At 34.9% G+C, this 19,576-nt stretch overlaps 1 protein-coding gene across 1 annotated transcript in view; it reads left to right on the top strand.

The window, feature by feature from the left end:
- The window catches only part of LOC150109269 (uncharacterized), a 228,200-nt gene that overhangs the window by 18,813 nt on the left and 189,811 nt on the right, over positions 1–19,576 (top strand). The window contains exon 3 of the mRNA XM_090401977.1: positions 7,413–8,163. Coding sequence (XP_090258103.1) covers positions 7,413–8,163 — 751 coding nt within the window. The remainder of the gene's footprint in view (positions 1–7,412; positions 8,164–19,576) is intronic.

Raw genomic sequence — 19,576 nt, forward strand, 5'->3', positions numbered from 1 at the left:
CCAACATTATCAGATCTTATATTTCTATCATCTAAGACACTTTGTACCATATCAATCCACCTATATCTTGGTCTTCCTCTGGGTCGTTTTCCTGCCAACCTGGCAGAGAACACTTGTTTTGCTAATCTTTTCTCTCCCATTCTATTTAAGTGACCATACCACCTAAGATTAGCTCTGCTAACGCATTCCTGGATGCTGACAATGTCAAGTTCTTTCCTAATATCCTCATTTTTAATATGATATTGCCATTGATGTCATCTGTTCATGCCTCTAATCTTTCTCAGGACTCTCATATCTGCAGTCTCTAGTCTTTGGTCAAGTGTTTTACTTCTGACCCAGTATTCATATCATGATCTCAGATCCATAAGTTAAAACTGGTTTGACCACTGTCTTGTATACTGCTAATTTAGTGTTCCGACTAATTTCTCTCTTATTCCATATGAATTTATTCAATTGACTTCCCACCATACCAGCTTTGCTGATTCTGTTGTCTATTTCCATATTTAATTTACTATCTTCAGTAAAAATCGTGCCTAAGTAGCTGAAATATGTTACTTGTTCCACAGGTTCTCCATTTACAACACAGTTGACATTTTCAATAATTCTGCCTGTTTTCATTGTCTTTGTCTTTTTATTGCTGACCTTCACACCATATCTATTACAACAGTTATTCAGTTTAGTCAGAGAATCTTGCAGACTTGTAGTGGATTTATTTAGAAATATAACATCATCCGCATAAAGCAAAGAGCTGACATTAACATCTCCAATTTTGATATCATGTTTAATACCACTTTCCTTCATAATGTGATCCATATAGATAATGAATAACAGAGGGGATAATGTACATCCTTGTCTCACACCTGATTTAACATTAAACCACCTTCCTGTACTTCCTTCAATTCTAACTGCTGACTTACAACTCAAATAAAGACTAAGTATTGCTTGATATAATGCATCATTGACACCATATAACTGCAGCGTATTGAATAGCTTCTCTCTTGGCACCTTGTCATATTCCTTTTCCAAATCGACAAAACTTAAATACAGATCTTTGTTATATTCCCATGACTTCTCCACTATATGTCGTAAAGTGAAGAGCTGATCCTGACAGCTTCTATTTGACCTGAATCCAGCTTGTTCTTCACCCAGCTTTTCTTCCACAATTCTTCTCAACCGTTTCTCAAGTATACTTGCATAGATCTTGCCAGGAACACTCAGTAGGGAAATACCTCTGTAATTCTCACATTCAGTTTTATTTCCCTTTTTATATATGGGTACTATGAGAGCTCTACTCCAATCATTGGGAATTAAGAGAGACATAAGTATCCTTATGTTTCTCCGACTCTGTGCTTCACTTGTCATTTGAGTTTCAACTTGATATTGGCAATCACTAAACTGTGATCTGATTCCATGTAGGCAGAGAATAGTTATGGAATTTTTAGTTTTTTGGAGAGGAGGGGTAAGAGGGAAACTAGTTTTAAGTATGGTTTTTCCTGACTATACTAGGTTTAATTATGTTGTTTGTGTTCCACATGTCTTATGTGGAATGAACTGTGCTGTTTCTATTCAATAGGAATTTGTTATTGGATAATGTGATGTTCATGGATTTTACTATCTCTAGTAAAGTAACCTTGAATGGTTTATGTGGTATCTGCTAACAGTGTATACTGGTGAAGGGAAAAGTTCCATCAAATATCTATATGACACTAATATTTATATTAGATATCAGATATCTATGTGGCAGTGGGACTGAATGGGATTTCCCCATGCATTTTAAGGGAATGTGCTAAGGAACCAACAGTTCCATTGACCCGGAAAAGTGTCCGTGAGTGGAAGGAGGATAAGATAGGGCTGTTGCACAAGGGTGGTGGTGGTGATAGAATGCAGGCATAAAACTATAGATCAGTTTATATTTCTTTTGTGGTCATTAAGATTTTGAAGAAATTAGTGACAGATTGTATACAAAATTGGGTAGATGAGAGTCACATTATCTGTGAAGGTCAGCATGGATTTGTTAAAGAGCACTCTTGTTTCAGTAATTTCTTTGTCTTTTATAATAAAGTGACAAGAGCGGTTGATGAGGAGAAGGGTTTTTTTGGATTTTGCAAAGTATTTGATAGGGTGCCACACAATAAGTTGATATTTAAGTTGCAACATATGGAGTTATATATCAGGTTAGTGAATTGGATCCTAAATTGGAAATAGGCTCTCTGATAGATTCAGAGAGTTGTGTATTGGGGTGCAGTAGCAAGGAAGAGGAAAGGTCACAATTGGGGTTCTTAGGAATCGCTGCTGGGACTTTTGCTTTTTAACCTTTATGTCAATGTTGTTGTCATTGCAGGGGAACATAAAGTTGTTTGCAGATTATTTGAAGCTTAGAAGGGTTATTAGTAATAGTGCTGATGTTGTAGCTCTTTGGGATGATTTAAATAAGCTAGACAGATGGGCTATTGCATGGGGATATCGGTTTAATGCAGCTATATGTAAGGTTTTTAAATTTAGGATTCACTGATGGAAGACTGCATATTCAATTGGTAGATCTATACTTGAGGAAGTAGATCAAGACAAGGGTAATAGTAGATAAAAATTTGATGTCTAAGGCACATATTGCAAAGGTAGTGAAGATAACCCAGAGAACTGCTGCAATGCTAAGGACTTTGACCAGTAGAGATAATTGATTCCACTGTATAAAGCCCTAATCTGGTCACTTGGATTTGAAGACAATAGGTTAACCTTGGAGAAGGTGCACAGTTAAATAACCAAAATAATATCAGGACTTTATAGGAGAGACTCAGGGTATGCAAACTGCAGAATTTAGTGATTAGAAGAAGAAAAAAAAGGGAGAAGGGACATGATTGAGACATTTAAAAGGAGGTGGTGAGTAGGTAGATGAGAAATGGTTTTATTTTGGAGGGTGGTTGGACTATGAATTCATTGCTTAATAGAGTGGTGAATGTGCAGACAGTAAATGGGTTTAAGGAGTGGTATGGGCTCTCCCTATGGTGAGTCTTATGACTTCATGGAGGCCTGGAATAATAATAAATATCTAGTCATCGCTTTTCTTTCCAGTTGATTTTCTTCAGAAATTGCCAGTGTTTATGTGGAAAGGAAGATTGCCTGTTAATTGATAGTGCTGGCCAGCAGTTTCTGATTTTAAGTAGGCATGTTGATGCTTCTGTGTGTGATGTGACTACTATTTTTTGGTGATATGAAAATCAGCTTTCAGATTTGAAGGGATAGGGATTGTTTTTTTGTACCTGGCAGTTGTGATATAACTTTTAGTTACTGTTAACCAGTATCATTTTGTGTGCTTTTTTAAGGATGCTTGAAATTATAGCTAGATTGATCATGTATTAAACTCAGAGAATGAATAAACATGCAGAAATATTAAGAAGAAAGGAAGTGGAATTATAAGGCAGATGATTATATAATGATCTTGGGAATCAACTGCTTGGTGCAGTTCCATGGATGGAAGAATTTTAAGCAAAGATATCACAAGTTCATGGCAGCTCATGAAGATATATTTATCAACAGTAGTAGAAAGTTGCATACCTCAAATGAAAGCAATATAATACATTTTAGTATATATTGGAAGACTAATGAAATCAAACAGAAACTGCAGATGTAGAAGAGGTTATGGAAAAAGTATAGCAGAAGTTGCATGGAGAATATAAGACTAAAGCCAGGAAAGGGACTAGTGTAGTAAGGAAGACAAAACTGGAACTGGAATATGAAAAGAAACTAGTGCTGAGATCCAAGGTGTAATGTAATGATCATTTATTGGAATATTTCATCCTGGGAATCAAGTTTTATTACTAGAGGGATAGGAAGGATTCATAGTTTAGAAGTTCATGAGAAGAATGTGTTTTGAGTACCTAGTATTCTGGAAATCGTTAAGACAGTAGAACTGGATGGGATTTCTCCACGTGCTTTAATACCTTCACCCAGGATGTGTTTTGTGCTGTACTTACTAGGTCACATTATGTATGGCGCACAGCCTGGGATGAATGCTAAGGAACCACTGACTCCAGCATACTAGAAAGGTACCAAGGAGGGTAAAATAATGCCATTGCATAAAGATGGTGGCAGAACTACTTTAAGGAGAAATATCTTCATAGTTGTTAAGATTATTATTATTATTATTTGACACCTCCAGGGAGTCCAAGACTTATCGAGGGAGGGCACCTTCTTTACAACTCTGTCTCCACCACTCAATCCACCAACTGACCGCAACTATACCAACACCATCTACCGCCGACCACCACCACTAGTATTTCCACAGACAGTCACAAACATTCATGCCCACGGCAGGATTCGAACCTGCAGCCTTTTGACTGGAGAGCAGATACGCTAACTACTCGGCCAGCCAGTCTGGCCAAATGGAGAAATTATGGAGAAATTAGTGAGAGATCATTGCAAAATGGGGAAAATGAGAGTCATGTTACCTGTGAAGGTCAGTATGAGGATGTTAAAGGGTCTTCTTGTTTCAGTAATCTACTATTATTACCTTTTATAATGTAATGAGTGGTTGATGAGGGAAAGGCACGTCTGCTTTTTTTATTTCTTTTAAAGACATTTGACAGAATGTCATATAATAAGCTGTTATTTAAATTACAGTATATGGATTTAGATATCAAGTTTGGTGAATTGGATTGGAGATTGGCAGTTCAATAGATATCAGAGAGTTGTGTACAAGGATGCAGTGTCAAGGAAGAGGAAGGCCACAGGGCTCAATACTGGGATCTCTACTGCTTAACCATTATGTCAATGACATTGGATTTCAGGGAGTATTCAGTTGTTTGCAGATGATGTAAACTGGTAAGGTTTATTAGTAATAATACTTATGTTGTGGGCCTTCATGAGGATTTGAATAAACTGGAAAAGGTCAAATGAATAAGCTCCACAGGCGAATGCAACTAAATGTAAGATCTTGAGATTTGGGATTCATTTCTTCCATTCACCACTCTCCAGGCAAAAAAATTAATCCTAACACCCTTGCCTAACATTCTTGTTAAATCCTGACACTATTGTCTTCTTTCTCTTTTCCTTTCTGCCATGTACTAAAATAAAAGATTAAATAATAAACAGAGACATAACAAAAATAGAACCCTCCGTAGTGCAGTTGGAAGAACGATGGTACATACATTGTGCCCTTTGATTGGAAAAGGCCTGAGTTTGATTCTTGTTGTGATGAGAGGAATCTTTATGTGGGTTTTTTCAGTTGAAGATGAGTTAGCCAGTCTCATATGTTGAGTTATGAGACTCATATGAAGGTGAGTTAGCCAGAAACTAGTTTTCATCCCACATACAGACAAATCGACCTTGAGAACACACACACACACACACACACACACACACACACACACACACACACACACACACACACACACACACACACACACACACACACACACACACACACACACACACAAATTTACAGACAAAAAAATACTAGTAGTGATGTTGGTGTAGATGATGGTAGTGGTAGGTTGGTATGATTGAGTTGGTGGAGACAGAGAGTTGTAGAAGTAGGTGCTCTCCCTCATTGAGTCCTTGCAAGTGTCACATAATAACAATAATATATAATAAATACATAATGAAAAATCTCAGTAAAGATGGAAAACCACATGATTCTGTAACCTTTTGTATTTACATGGAACAAAAGATTACTATATTTCCATGGTTAAATCTTCACAGCTGTTGCAATGATTCATGCTGAAGTTTCATGAACAAAACTGCATGAAATTGGAATGAAAATGAATGATTTATTGATTAAAATTAATTATTTACAAGCTAACATTTCATCAGCTCAAGCTAGCATTATCAAAGGCAACTTCAACAATAGACAATCAGCAAAGACAAGGAATGAAATGTCCTAAGATGTACAGAGACAATCGCATGCATGGAGGGCAACAGTGGTGCTTTTGTGATAATTTGTTATTAATGCTGATGGGAAGAAACGAGAGTGTGCCAAAATCTATGCATGATCACATATCACTTCTTACTGCCATCACACCATCAGGTATTTTAGCTAGAACAACCACTTCTTTAAACAAATTAATGGTGTGGCAGTGAGCTCCCCTCCCCTTCCTTGGATCACCTATTAATAACTTATACAAAGAATCATTTGAAAATTTGGTACTTAAATCAGCCTCTTCCCTCCCCTCCCCCCCAGCCCAAAGTATAGCTGAGGTATATTAGCCGATATCTTTGCCATTCGGCTGCATGGCTCACAGGCTCTTTCTTACTTTTTACATTTTTTCATCAATATCCATATCTGAATTAGTTTAACTGTTGAAGAGGAAAAATAAGGAACTCTAACTTTATTGGATACTTTCATCACTAGGCAATTGGATGGATTCCTCTTGTGTTCTACTGTAAGCCCACACACACACACACACACACACACACACACACACATAGGCAGATACCTACAGACACTTCACATCAATAATCCCAAAAACTTGAACCTCCAGGACAGAGCAAGTTTCATCTCCTCAGGACTAGCACTCTACCCAGAATAGCAAGTTCTGTTTACCTTATTCAGATCAAATGGATGCCACAGGGGAAACCCTCGCCAAATTCTATAAAAAGAAACAAACCCACCACCAGACTATATGTACACCATAACTTTACCCTACATCAGTGGTAAGACAGATAAACTGAATCTCCCTCCTAAAACAATAGAGAATTAAAACATGTACGAACCTCTAAACAAAGTTTCCATCTTGCAAAGACAAATCAAGGACCCCTAGGATCCTCTCTCCTTCTCAAGGTCTACGTTATTCCCTATCAGTATGAGAATTAGCATTTTGGACAAATAGAACAGACCATCTTCATCAAAAAAAAAAAAAAAGAATGTAAAAAATACTTCTGGAATAGACAACCAAAAATAGTGGACTAGCACACAACATACCTTGGATGGAGACCATTTCATCAGATGGAAGAATGCTGGGCTACTTCACAAATCCCAGTTTAAATAGGCACTACAAAACCTGGTTAACTGCAATAGAACTGATGGTGGTATGTGGATAGATTTTTTCTCACCACCAGTCTTCCCTTCAGAATTAATATCAGAAATTACCACAAAGAGCACCACTGTTGCCATTCATGCACATGACTGTCATTGTTCTGGCATTTCATTCCTTGTCTTCGCTGACTGTATTGTTAAATTGCCTTAGTTGTTATTACAGCAGCTTTCCAGATTTTGGTTATGGTGAGTAATCATCTGCTGTATTTGAAACTTAAGGTTTACATTTGAAGGAGCTGAGAGTCCTTTTATGTTGTATATGTTTTTTTTATGTATTCTAATAGATAGATTCATTTATTCTCTTTTATTAATTATAGCAAAGCAAAACATATAATCTGTATAATACTCTTTTTATTTATTTATTTATTTATTTTTCTTTCAGCACATAAATGGGGAGTATTCAGAAAAGTGCCTTACAGAATTACCATGGAACATACGAGATTCTATCTCACTTTATGAACACATGAATGCCTCTTTCAACTGCCTTACAACACTACCCTCTGAACTTCCTTTTCGATTGCCTCACTTATCATATATGAATGTAAGTTATAATCAGATATCAGTATTACCTGAAAGCATTGGGCTTTTGTTTCATCTGAAAGAATTAATAATAAATAACAATTATCTTCTATTATTGCCTTCTTCTTTTACTCGCCTTGTGAAACTTGAACGCATAGACCTATCTCATAATATCTTGAAGGGACTACCTGATGACATGGGCAAAATGGAATCTTTAACAAAACTTAATGTTAGCTATAACAATCTGTCAAGTTTGCCAAAATCATTAGGCTATTCAAAACCGCTGCAACTATTATTAGCTATTGGAAATAATTGTGAATCTCAGCCACCACAGTCTATATGTGATACTGGTTCAAGTGCAACATTAAGTTTCCTTAGGAAATTGTCTTTACCACATCAAGTTTCTTTTGCCCAAGATGGTGATAAGAATGTGTTCAACAGGGTTCGTGGCAACCAGGTTCAAACATCAGTTCCTAATCCTCATTCTGCTCGTGCTCAATATGTTCAGATACAAACAGAAACAATGAATACAGCCAGTAGGATTAAAACCCCACTTTTACCACCTTTGGGAGCCACAAAATTACATCCTGATGAATTAAGAGATCGTATTGTTGGTAAGTAGAATTATGTTCATAGATAATTACAGATATTATGTTACTGTATAATAATAATTTATCATTATGTTTCTTACTTAACTACAGCAAATAATAGCTAGTATTCAATCTGTATTTTCCTTTCCTAGCTGTTAATCTTAATTTCATCCATTAAGGAAAACCTAATAAGAGATGAACTAATGAAAATCTCATCTCTGCTTTATATATTCTATCTCAAAGATAGTTCTGATTGGCTCTTCTCCTCAAACATATACTATTCCACAGTAGTTGATTTACTCCTATATATATATATATATATATATATATATATTTTGGAGTAAATCAATCAATATGTATTTCTCATTTCTGTTCTTTTTAACTGTTCTTCATTTCTGCTCTTCAATTTTTATGTCATATTATTTTAGGGTTAATTGGCATCTTTCACAATTTGCATTTCTCCTGGAAACTTGCTTATTTTTCCCACAAAATAGGCATATCCGTTGACAAACACAAAAAATAATAAATATACTGGCCCCATAATCTTAGTTGCTTTGGCTATAATTCTAATCAAGCCAATCATTCATTCTGACATGCTTTACATTTTATTTTTAGTGATACCATCTTCTCAGATTATTTATGTTTTACAATTCCAGCAGTCTTTTTGTTTTGAGATATTCAAATACATCATCAGTGCCAACTGCTTGACTTGCACCATTCTTAGAAAGATTTCTGTCTACAGAGTTTTTAAAGTATAACTGTGGCAAAAAATTCAATATATACACAAACACACGTGTAAATATGATAAACACATTTTCCTCAGAATTATTTTATCTATAGGCTCATTCTGATAAAACGGTCTTTGATGAACTCTTTTTATTAGAATTTATAAATGAGTTTTATTACAATTTTGTCAACCAGCTATTTTATTAGAATTTCACAACTTGCAGTTTTATTAGAATTTTACAAACCAATTCCTGGTTATGGACCTAAAAATTGTTCAGAGGTCAACTTTTAGATCCATAACTTTAAATTCATATGAAATGCTATCTTGTATATTGCATGTTTTCTATTTTTGCTTAGTTTTCTTGTATTTTATGTAAATTTATTTATTTGACTTATTATCATAGCAACTCGGCTCATTCTTTAATCTATTTCCATTTACTATTCACTAAAATTGTGCTGGGGTGCTTAATAGTCGAAGCTGTATAACTGAGAGGAGACCTCTAAGTAGCCTTCTAAGGAATGCAGAGACCCTACTGAGGATTCTGACCTAATGTCCAACCCTCACCTTCTTGTGGTGTACCCAGGGCCGGCGCTACCATTTAGGCAAACTAGGCAACCACCTAGGCCACAAGCCATGAAGGGGCGCAAAACTTCAAGCTATGCTTAATTCATACTTGACTAAAATATCAAAATTAAATAGTGATATATGATTTAGGTATTGATTCTTTTTCCTTATCCCTCACACATCACACTATTTTACTATTTAACTCTTGGTTCTTTTTTGTTCCTTACCTAAATGATTTGAACTTACCGCTATTTAAAATTCAGTTAAGATAAATATTTTAAAATGTTAACATTTTAAAATATTAAATTTTGGTATTTTATAACTTTTTTTTTTGTAAATAAATTATAACAGAGAATTTTCAAATTAATTAAAAAAGAAAATAAAAAAAGCCCTATTAATTTACCTATTAATTTAACCTGAAAGACAATTTTATTTTGTTTAATGCAATTAGAAACATTTTTGTTTATGAAATAAGGGGTGCACTTGTAAACTTTGCCTAGGGTGCAAAATAACCTGGCACCGACAGTGGGTGCACCCTGTTATCTATCCAGATGCTGAACAAACGAGGGTAGGCTGGCACTTTGGGATTTAATCGACAAAATTGTGTTCTTATTGGCTTAAACCACAATGTAAAATGATGGTACAGCCTGACAGAATTTCATGCTGGCAGGGGCATTATCCAGTTAAACAAGGTCCCCATTGTTTCGTCAGGGAACCAGCGCAAACAGCAAAAAAAGTCAGCTACTGGAGCAAATAATCCCAGAACATGTAAATTAACTATATACAAGACCATGCTCAAATCAATTTTAACTTATGGATCTGAGAGCTGGCTTAGAATTAAAACACTTGATCAAAGACTGGAGACCTTGCCATTGTTAGCTTTCCGGAATATGTTAGTAGAGCTAATCTCAGGTGGTATGGTCACTTAAATAGAATGGGAGAGGAAAGATTAGCAAAACAAATCACAAATCCCAGTTTACAAATCACAAATCTAAATTCCAAGATGTAGATGGATTAATATAGTAAAAAGTACCTTAACATACAGAAATATAAGATCTGATAATATTGGCATCTTGACAGATAACAGATTAATTTGGAGGAAAATTGTTGATCGTAAGTTAGTAACAATTTTAAATTTTTCATGTAGTACTATCATAATTATCCTGTACATTCCCTGAGGGTACATGTCTGAAATTTAATGATGATGAAATTGTGCCTTTTTTATGTCTTTTTTATTGTTGATTTTCATACCAAATTTGTTAAGCATTATTCAGTTTAGTTTTTATGTCAGGAATTTAATGATGATGAAATTGTGCCTTTTTTTTTTTTGTCTTTTTTATTGTTGATTTTCATACCAAATTTGTTAAGCATTATTCAGTTTAGTTTGTCTCCTATAGATGTACTATACTAAATAAATCTACTAAGATTTATTTTTTTCTCTCATGAATAGCAGTGGAAATAGCATATACTCTTGCTTGATACCTAATTTTACATCAAACATATTTATTCTTCAATTTTGACAATGCCCAATTTCAACCATATGTTTGTAAATGTATGAAAGCTTTTTCTTGGCACTTTATCATATGCCTTTTTCATATTTTATTCTTCCCCAAGTTTTACTTCAACAATTTTTGTTAACTCCTTCTGAAGCATGCCTACCTTGAACCCTTGATTATCATCATTATTGATATTTCCATTATACATAATTAAGTTTACATTATCAAGTGCTTCCTGTCAACAGTTTTCTTGCAAACTAATCTGATATTTGTGAGATTTCCAGTATTATTATATTTTCTCTTTCATCATTATGACAAAATCATTGAGACTTCTACCATATTGGATTAACAACTTTAATTTGTTTAACATAAACTAAACTAATTATATGATGTTATTATACACATGTATACAAAGAAACAAGGTACATTACTATATATACCAAATATACCAAAGTATTGCCAGCCTGGTTGGCTGAGTGTTAATGTATCTGCTTTCCAGCTGAGAGGCTGCAGGTTCGAATCCCACTGGGCATGGATGTTTGTGATTGTCTGTGAAAATACTAGTGATGACCAGTAGATGGCGTTGGTGTAGTTGACGTGGTTCACTGTAGTTGGTGGTGGATGAGTGTTGGAGACAGAGAGTTGTAGAGTGGGTGTCCTCCCTCGATAAGTCTTTAGACTCCTTGGAGGTGTCACATAATAATAATAGTTACTAGTTTGGTTGACTGTTAACCTTGCTAGTCTGTCAGGTGAAATCATACATTATGCATATATTATTATTATGGCTATTATAGCCTGTTTTTGTTTAGGAGTGTCCCTTATTTTAAATACACTGGCTATTATTACCTCAGAAAAGGGTTATATATATTTTAGGGCATTATGGGTGAGTATAGGAGGCAATTATAGCAGAATAAAAGAGGTGGAAAAATTTTGTACATACCTTGTTTGAATACTAGGATGTCTTCCAATTTCATGATCCTGCTGAAGGTTGTTTATAACGGGGGGGGGGGAGGAATAAGGGAGCGTGGGGTGGGGTGTTTTGACGTGGGAAAAATAAATTTGGAAACCCGAGTTTTGTATTAATAATATATATATAAATATATATATATATTATTGTGTTTGGGGTGCATATTGGGGGGGGAGGAGAGAAGGGGAAGGGTTTACTTATGGGGAAACTGGGGAAGGGGAGAGCGTTAATGGGGTGTGGACCGTTTTGGTCAACTGACCATCATCGGAACATTTTCGGAAACCTGAAAATTTAGTTTCAAATGAAACTAAATGAAACTCTTTGAGTTTCTTATTCGGCTAAGAAACAATATGGGATATAATATCCCTTTAACTTAAATAAGTTATGTTGCCGAATTGAAGCCTTTGGCTCTTCATATAATTTGTGATTTATTAGGACACCTCTTGGCAATTCTCATAGAAGGGATGTAAGTTCTGTTCACTACAAACTTGGTATTATTAACTAGGTCTACCTACTCACTGATGAGACCTCAATATAGGTTGAAACCGGTCTGGGCAGTGACCTTCTCTCATAATGTAGAACAATAATACAACTCCTATGAGCTAAGTTCACATTATGGGTAAATATCAAGAATAGTGATCGGAGCTTGCTCCACCTTTGATATGAGTTGCCTCAGCTTGCACTACCTAAAGGGTCAGTTGCTGCAGTATCCAGGTATTTGCTTACGCTTGGAATCGCCGAACTTTATATAGTTTTTATATTCAGCATGAAACTCTTTGAGTTTCTTATTCAGCTAAGAAACAATATGGGATGTAATATCCCTTTAACTTAAATAAGTTATGTCGCCGAATTGAAGCCTTTGGCTCTTCATATAATTAGCAATTCATTTATTTTATTTATATTAAAAATTATTTAGAAAAAAAATAAAATAAATAAAATAAAATAATGTGCCATTTTTTTGAAGGATAAATGTTAATAGTGAGAGTTATTTGGAAATGCTTTATCCCTGAAATAACTTATTTAAGACTTATAGATGATGTAGTGCACCATCTTGCTGAAACATTGTATCACCTATAATTCCTAAATGTGTTAGTTAAGGAATAAAGTATTCTGCAAAATTTCCAAATAACACTATTACACTCATCCAAAAAAGAATGGCTGAATTATGTAGTCTTTTTTTTTTTTTTTTGATAAATAATTTTTAAGAAATTTTTGCTAAACTACAATAAAATAAATGAAAACAAATGAATTGCTCATAGTACATACCGAACTTCAATAAATGACGTCTAATGTTTTTTATAGATTGATTTTAATGATGCATAGAACAAAAATTTTGAAAATTTAAAATTGCACAAAGACTTTATAATGATCTTTATAATGATATAATGACTTAATAATGATAGTCTTAACATGTCCCCATAGAAAAAAAAAATTCAGTAGGCTCAAATCTGGTGAACATGGTGGCCAAGAGATCAGTCCACCTCTTCCAGTCCATTTATTAGGCAGTTTTTGAATGAAAAGTTTCCTAACAGATGGATGAGAAGAGGTGGACTGATATCTTGGCCACCATGTTCACCACATTGAGCACAGTGGATTTTTTTCTATAGGGACATATAAAGACTATCATTTATTTAACAAAACATTGCTCTTTAGATGATTCTGTGACTAGTCTTAGAATTATCATCTAAATAGGATAATTAATGTGATTTAAAGTATTAATGAAAATCATCTGCAAAACATATTTGTAAAACTTCAGAATCGTATCTCAGGTTGTGTATATAATAACAGTGGACATGTTGAGAATTAACAATCCAAAAATAAATATATGTAAAACTAATAAATTCTTTCACTTACCCTTTTTTTTTTTCAGATTGATTTTATCATATATAGAATGGAAGTTTGAATATTTAAAAGTGCACAAACACTTTATAATAACCCTGTATATCTTTTCACCAGAGGTAAGCTAGCAGGGTCAAGATTTAGCCAAATTAATATCACTTGAGTATAGTGGTGCATGTGTAGCCTGTTTTTTTTTTTTTTGTATACATGTGTACTTCCACATATGACCTTAATATGAAGGTTGAAACATCAAATAATTAGTTTAGGATAGCTGTATAAGATAATTAAGTGATTATCCCAGCACAATAGTAGTTTCCACAATTTTGTTATAATGAATTCTTATCTCTTTATATCATCTTCTGAAGCACGCACTAATGATTGCATCACAGAGATCTTGGGTTTTCTCTGGATTTTTTATTTTGTCATCTGGGCATTGCACACTGTCTGTCACTTTTCTGTTAAAGTGACTGCACTGCCTTAGATTAGCTCTGCTCGCAGATTATTATTTTTTTTTATATCACTACACACAGCCTATAGCAGAGGTGGTGAACCCATGTATGTGTCTGAAGTGGCATGTGTACAAATTTCTTGAGCAAATCCATCTTGAGTTGTGACCTGCATATGCCTATTCTCTCTCTCTCTCTCTGTGTGTGTGTGTGTGTGTGTGTGTGTGTGTGTCAGTTATGTAGTGACATCACACCATTCAGTAAACAGCTTCATGCAGCAGTTTGTTTGAAGTCAGAGTAACGAGAAGTACTGACAAAATTGTGTGATTGAATGTTTTGAATATTGCCTAAATGTTTTTATGAAAGATTTTATTTTAATACCTTTATGAAAGCACTTTTGAAATAATGTCTTTTATTTATTTATTTATTTCCTACGCTTTTATCAAGTAAAATGCATATCATAAATTACTTCAGGAGGTGGAGGAGACAAGGGATCTTGGTGGCTAGGGAAATGAAATTCAAGGGACACATTGCAAAAATTGTAAGGGTTACCCAAAAAATTGACAAAATCCATATTGGTGTTACTGATTAGTTGACAAGTTCTCCAGGTGTCAAAGAAGTTAACTATTGTTGACTTTATCCATTTTTTTAAACAATACTGATGTGAGAGCATTTGGTCGATAGATTGATGGTAAACACTTATCACTTTTTTTGAGTATATATGGGCTTGCTTCCATACTGTAGGGTGGATGCCAGCTGAGTATAGTTTTAGAGATGATAAAGGACAGGCATTAGTTCAGAAGCACATCTTGATCACAATTAGTAGAGTACCATCAGACCCAGAAACCTTTTTGTTATTATTGTTCATTGTACCTCATGCCTTCTGCCAGAAGGGCAGGTAAAGGAGGAGATGATTTGCTTTTGTTATCTGTGCAGTGGTCAAATGAGAAGATTAATGCCAAGCAGTCAGCTTTATCTGTAGTTGATGTTGCAAAACTACTATCTTGGTGATACAGAGGTGAAAGCACAGGTGAGCAGAAGTTACACCCAGCAGCTTTTTCAAATAATCAGAAGACACAGCTGCCATTGAAGGCAGTGAGTTTTCTACATTTAGCCCTTTCACACACAGTTCTTTTAATGATTGTTTTGCAAGTATTATGATCTTCAGTGTAGGCTGCAAGTGGAGTTTTTGTCTCAAGGCACTTGCGATAAGCTGTTTTTTTGGTCACTGGAATTGGTAAAAAGGAGCCAGTCAGAGTTGGAGACATTAAAATCACCAGAGCAGGTGATTTCACTGTTAGGATAGTTGGATTGCAGGAAATCAAGCTTCAAGGATAAGAAGTTAGAATGATTTTCAGAATTGGGGAGTAGTAAAGACTGCAGATCAATGATATATAATGTGGCAAGAAAATCTTAAGCCACAGATTAAAAATTCCTTGCATTCTTTTGCAAGGAATTTTGGATCACACAAAAGCACAAGCACCTTTTTTGTAGAAAAAAATCATTCAGAGTATAGAGTGAATAGTTAAGATGGGCTGTGGTTGTTATTGGCAGTAATTTTGGGTTTGGGCAAAAACAGGAATTCAGGTAAATGCTAATATTGTCAAGAGTTCCTTTCTATTATTTTCATTTTTAATATAATTCTGCTATTGTTGCTATCCATTTGCTGCTCTGATTTTTCTTAGAAAATTAGAGAAGTGAACAAATTTAAACTTATAAGTAATTTCATATCATAAGTTAAAATGAATTTAATAACTGTCTTAACTACTAGCTTAGCTTGTTGGCTAATTTCTTTCTTATTCCATATATGTTTATTCGGCTTGCTCACCACCTTACCAGCATTGTTTATTCTATTTGTTTCAATATCAAATTTGCTGTCTTCAATAAAAATTGTTCCAAAATAGCTGAACTATTTAATTTATTTGCTTTACAGTTTCTGTATTAAAAATGCAGTTGATGCTTTCCATGTTTCTGCCTATTTTTATAGTTTGTCTTTTTGATTATTGATTTTCATACAAATTTAATGTTGCAGTTATTTTGTGTACATAGTTGAAGACTTGTAGTGGATTTATTTAGTTGACCTAGAATTTGACCTTCTGACTGGGCTGTCTGGTAACAACTGTATAGCTTTTATACTTTCCTATGAACCTTTCTGTGAATAGCATCTATTTTAGCTACCATTCCACATTTCAGATTTCTGACAAATTTTTCTACCTCTAATATTGAAATATACCCATGGCTCCCTTTTTTCTGTAGATTTTCTGCCACAGTTTATTTCACTTGATAATTTTTTCCAGCCTTGTGGGCCAAGTGAATAACATCACTGCTCTCTAACACAGTGTGCATGGATGTTTGTGAATGTGTTAAGGTGGTAGATGATTTTTGTTGCCCAGCATGAGATCACCTCCCTGTTATTGGAGGTCTGAACCAACTTGAAACCATATGAAGTTTTGTTTCTAAAGTTATAATTATCTAACCTTAGCCTGCACTTTAGCTAAATGTACAAGTTTACAATCTATTATGGGTGGAATTCACATTAAAGAAAATAAAAGCACTCCAGGATAATGCTTATTTGCAGTTTTATGACTTCATCATCTCTGATTTTCTTTAATCTTTCCTCCATTTCTAAGCCTCTTCAGTAACTTTCTGAACATTTTGTCATCTTCTTGATTTGAGAATAATCATTTATGATATGTACTTCGAATGGGAATCTTCCAAACATTTGCAATAAAGAGACATCATCACTCGAAAGACCAAAAGGTATGCATAAAATGTATAATACAGAATGGTTTTTGAGACAACAGCAAAATCAGGTTCTTTAGAGAGCACTTGAGTCCTGCATCAATCAGCGAGTAGTCAGAGATCCAGACATTCAGAGATAATAAGTGAGCTGATAATTGTTTAGAGATATGCAGAACAGTATCTTGTAATTCTGCATTCAGAATAGCAGAAATAATTACCTCACTCATTTGACAAGTATACATTCAGAATCAAGCAAAAATGTGTTAATTACCAGTCTGTAGTTAATATCTCTAGATGTCAGCTGATTGATAGTTAATATCTCTAGATGTCAGCTGATTGATTGTAGATTGCTAAAGGATGTGATTTTGCTGTTGTCCTAAAAATCATTTAATATCTAGAGTTTATGCTTATTATTATCAGACCTCCACGGAATCAAAGACTCATCTTGGAAGGTACACAAGATGAGTCTTTGACACAAAGCTCATCAAACCATGCCTCAATATATATGCATTCACCTATCTAAATCACTAGTCTCTTATCCATTTCCATCTGTTTCAATTTATTTAACAGTGTGTCATGTGGCAATCTATCAAAAGCTTCTGCAAAACTAAATATATCACTTTGTACTACTCAAGCAATGCATTCCACTAGCCAGCCACTCTACATGCAAAGAATCTTCTCCTCACTCTTTTGCTCTCACCCCTCCTTATGTAGTTTCCAGGAATGGTCTCTTGGTCTACCCTCCTCATACCCCCCCCCACAATTCTTATGAAAAATTTCTTCCACGTTAACCTGGTAACGACTCCTGACCAACTTATGTCTCAATCATATTTCCCCTCCTCTTCCTATTCACAAGGCTTTGCAAATTGCATTCCCTTAATTTGTCTTCATTCCTGTATTCCAAAGACCAATTAACACCTTCTTTTTTGAATTTTCTCTGGACCCTTTCTAACATATCACTTTGAAAGCCAGGTGACATAATCTATGCACAATAATCAATTTGAAACTTGAACAAGGCTTTATTCAATGGAACTATCACCTCTTTATTTCAGCACATCAAGGTCCTTCACATCATTGCTATTATCTGATGTAACAAATTCACAACTTGTGCATTGTGGTCCCCAAATTTCAGGTCACTGTCCAGATCTCTCATCTTCTCTACCTTCTTTAAAATTTCCTCACCAGGTGTATATTTTGCATCTCATCATTGCTTACTAAATTTCAGATTTTAGTCCAGATCTCTCATCTCCTCTACCTTCTTCAAAATTTCCTCACCAGGTGTATATTTTGCATCTCATCATTGCTTACTAAATTTCAGAACTTGACACTTTGCAACATTGAACTGAACTGAAGTTCCACTTATCTGCTTACTCATACAATCTATTCATGTCTTGTAAGTCCACAACATTTGCTTGACTCCCCATTGTACTTCTCCAAATCCTAAATTTTGCATCATCTGCAAATAGTTGCATATCTTCAGTTAAACCTGTTCCAATATCATTAATATACAAGTTAAACAACAATGGTCCCAAAAACAGACCCCTGAAGCATACCACTAGCAACTTTCCCCTTTGGAAATATTGTACTCCCATATGCAACTTGCTGATATCTATTTGACAGCCATTCATTTCTCCAACTCACTAGTCTGTTATCCATTCCCATCTGTTTCAATTTTATAACAGATTGTCATGTGGCAATCTATCAAAAGCCTTTGCAAAATATAAATATACCACTGTATATGCATCTCCATCTCCCCCATCCAGTGCATGTATTCATCACCTTCGTTGTAGTACGTAAGTCAATTTGTAAAACATGACTTCCCTTTAATCACCCCATGCCAACAGTCCCAGAGAATACTGCTGGTATCAATCCATTTCTGAATCCTAGTTCTCACTAATCTCTTCAATACCTTAACCAGAACTCGAGATATATAGATTGGTCTATAATTTGTAGCCACAGCCTTATCACCGCCTTTATGCACTGGAACAATTTTACCTTCTTTCCACTCCCTTGGGATCTGTGCTGTTACAAGACTTTATTCAACAGGTATGCCAAAGCTACTACCAACTCCCAGAAACATTCCCGTAAGACGTGATGATATCTTGCCAAATTCTGTTGCCTTATTGACTTAAAGCTTATTTAATATATATCTCATGCTCGTTCACAGTTAAGCCTTCCTGTCCTATTTCCTCTACGCTTGAGCTTCTTATGATTTCACACTGATGAGAATGAAACACTCTTATGAATTGTTCACTGAATACCTTAACTATGCCCTCTGTAGGAGGGCATAGTTAAGGTATTCAGTGAACAAAAGGTATTAACTAAATATGGAAACAAAAGGTATTAAGAAAGATCTTTTGCCCAATTAACGAGAATGGACTTTGGAGAGTGAGGAATAATGGAGAAATTTAATGAAGTGGATATTATTACTGAAATAAAGGTGAGAAGACTAAGATAAGATGACACGTTCAGGTGGATCTAGGCCTGCCCAGAGGACTACAAAAAAAGGAGATGGCTTAACGATGGGGAGGATGATTTAAAGAAAAAGAGAGTAAAGAACAGGAAGAGCAAGACACAGAATCATGAAGAATGGAAGGCTCTTCTGATACAGGCCCAGGTCCTAAATGGACTGTAATGCCAAGGAGTAGTAGTAGTA

This window comes from Typopeltis vanoorti, chromosome 2 (genome assembly GCF_054136105.1).
Source record: "Typopeltis vanoorti isolate ZY-2024b chromosome 2, IOZ_Tvanoo_1.0, whole genome shotgun sequence".
Lineage (NCBI taxonomy): Eukaryota > Metazoa > Arthropoda > Arachnida > Uropygi > Thelyphonidae > Typopeltis > Typopeltis vanoorti.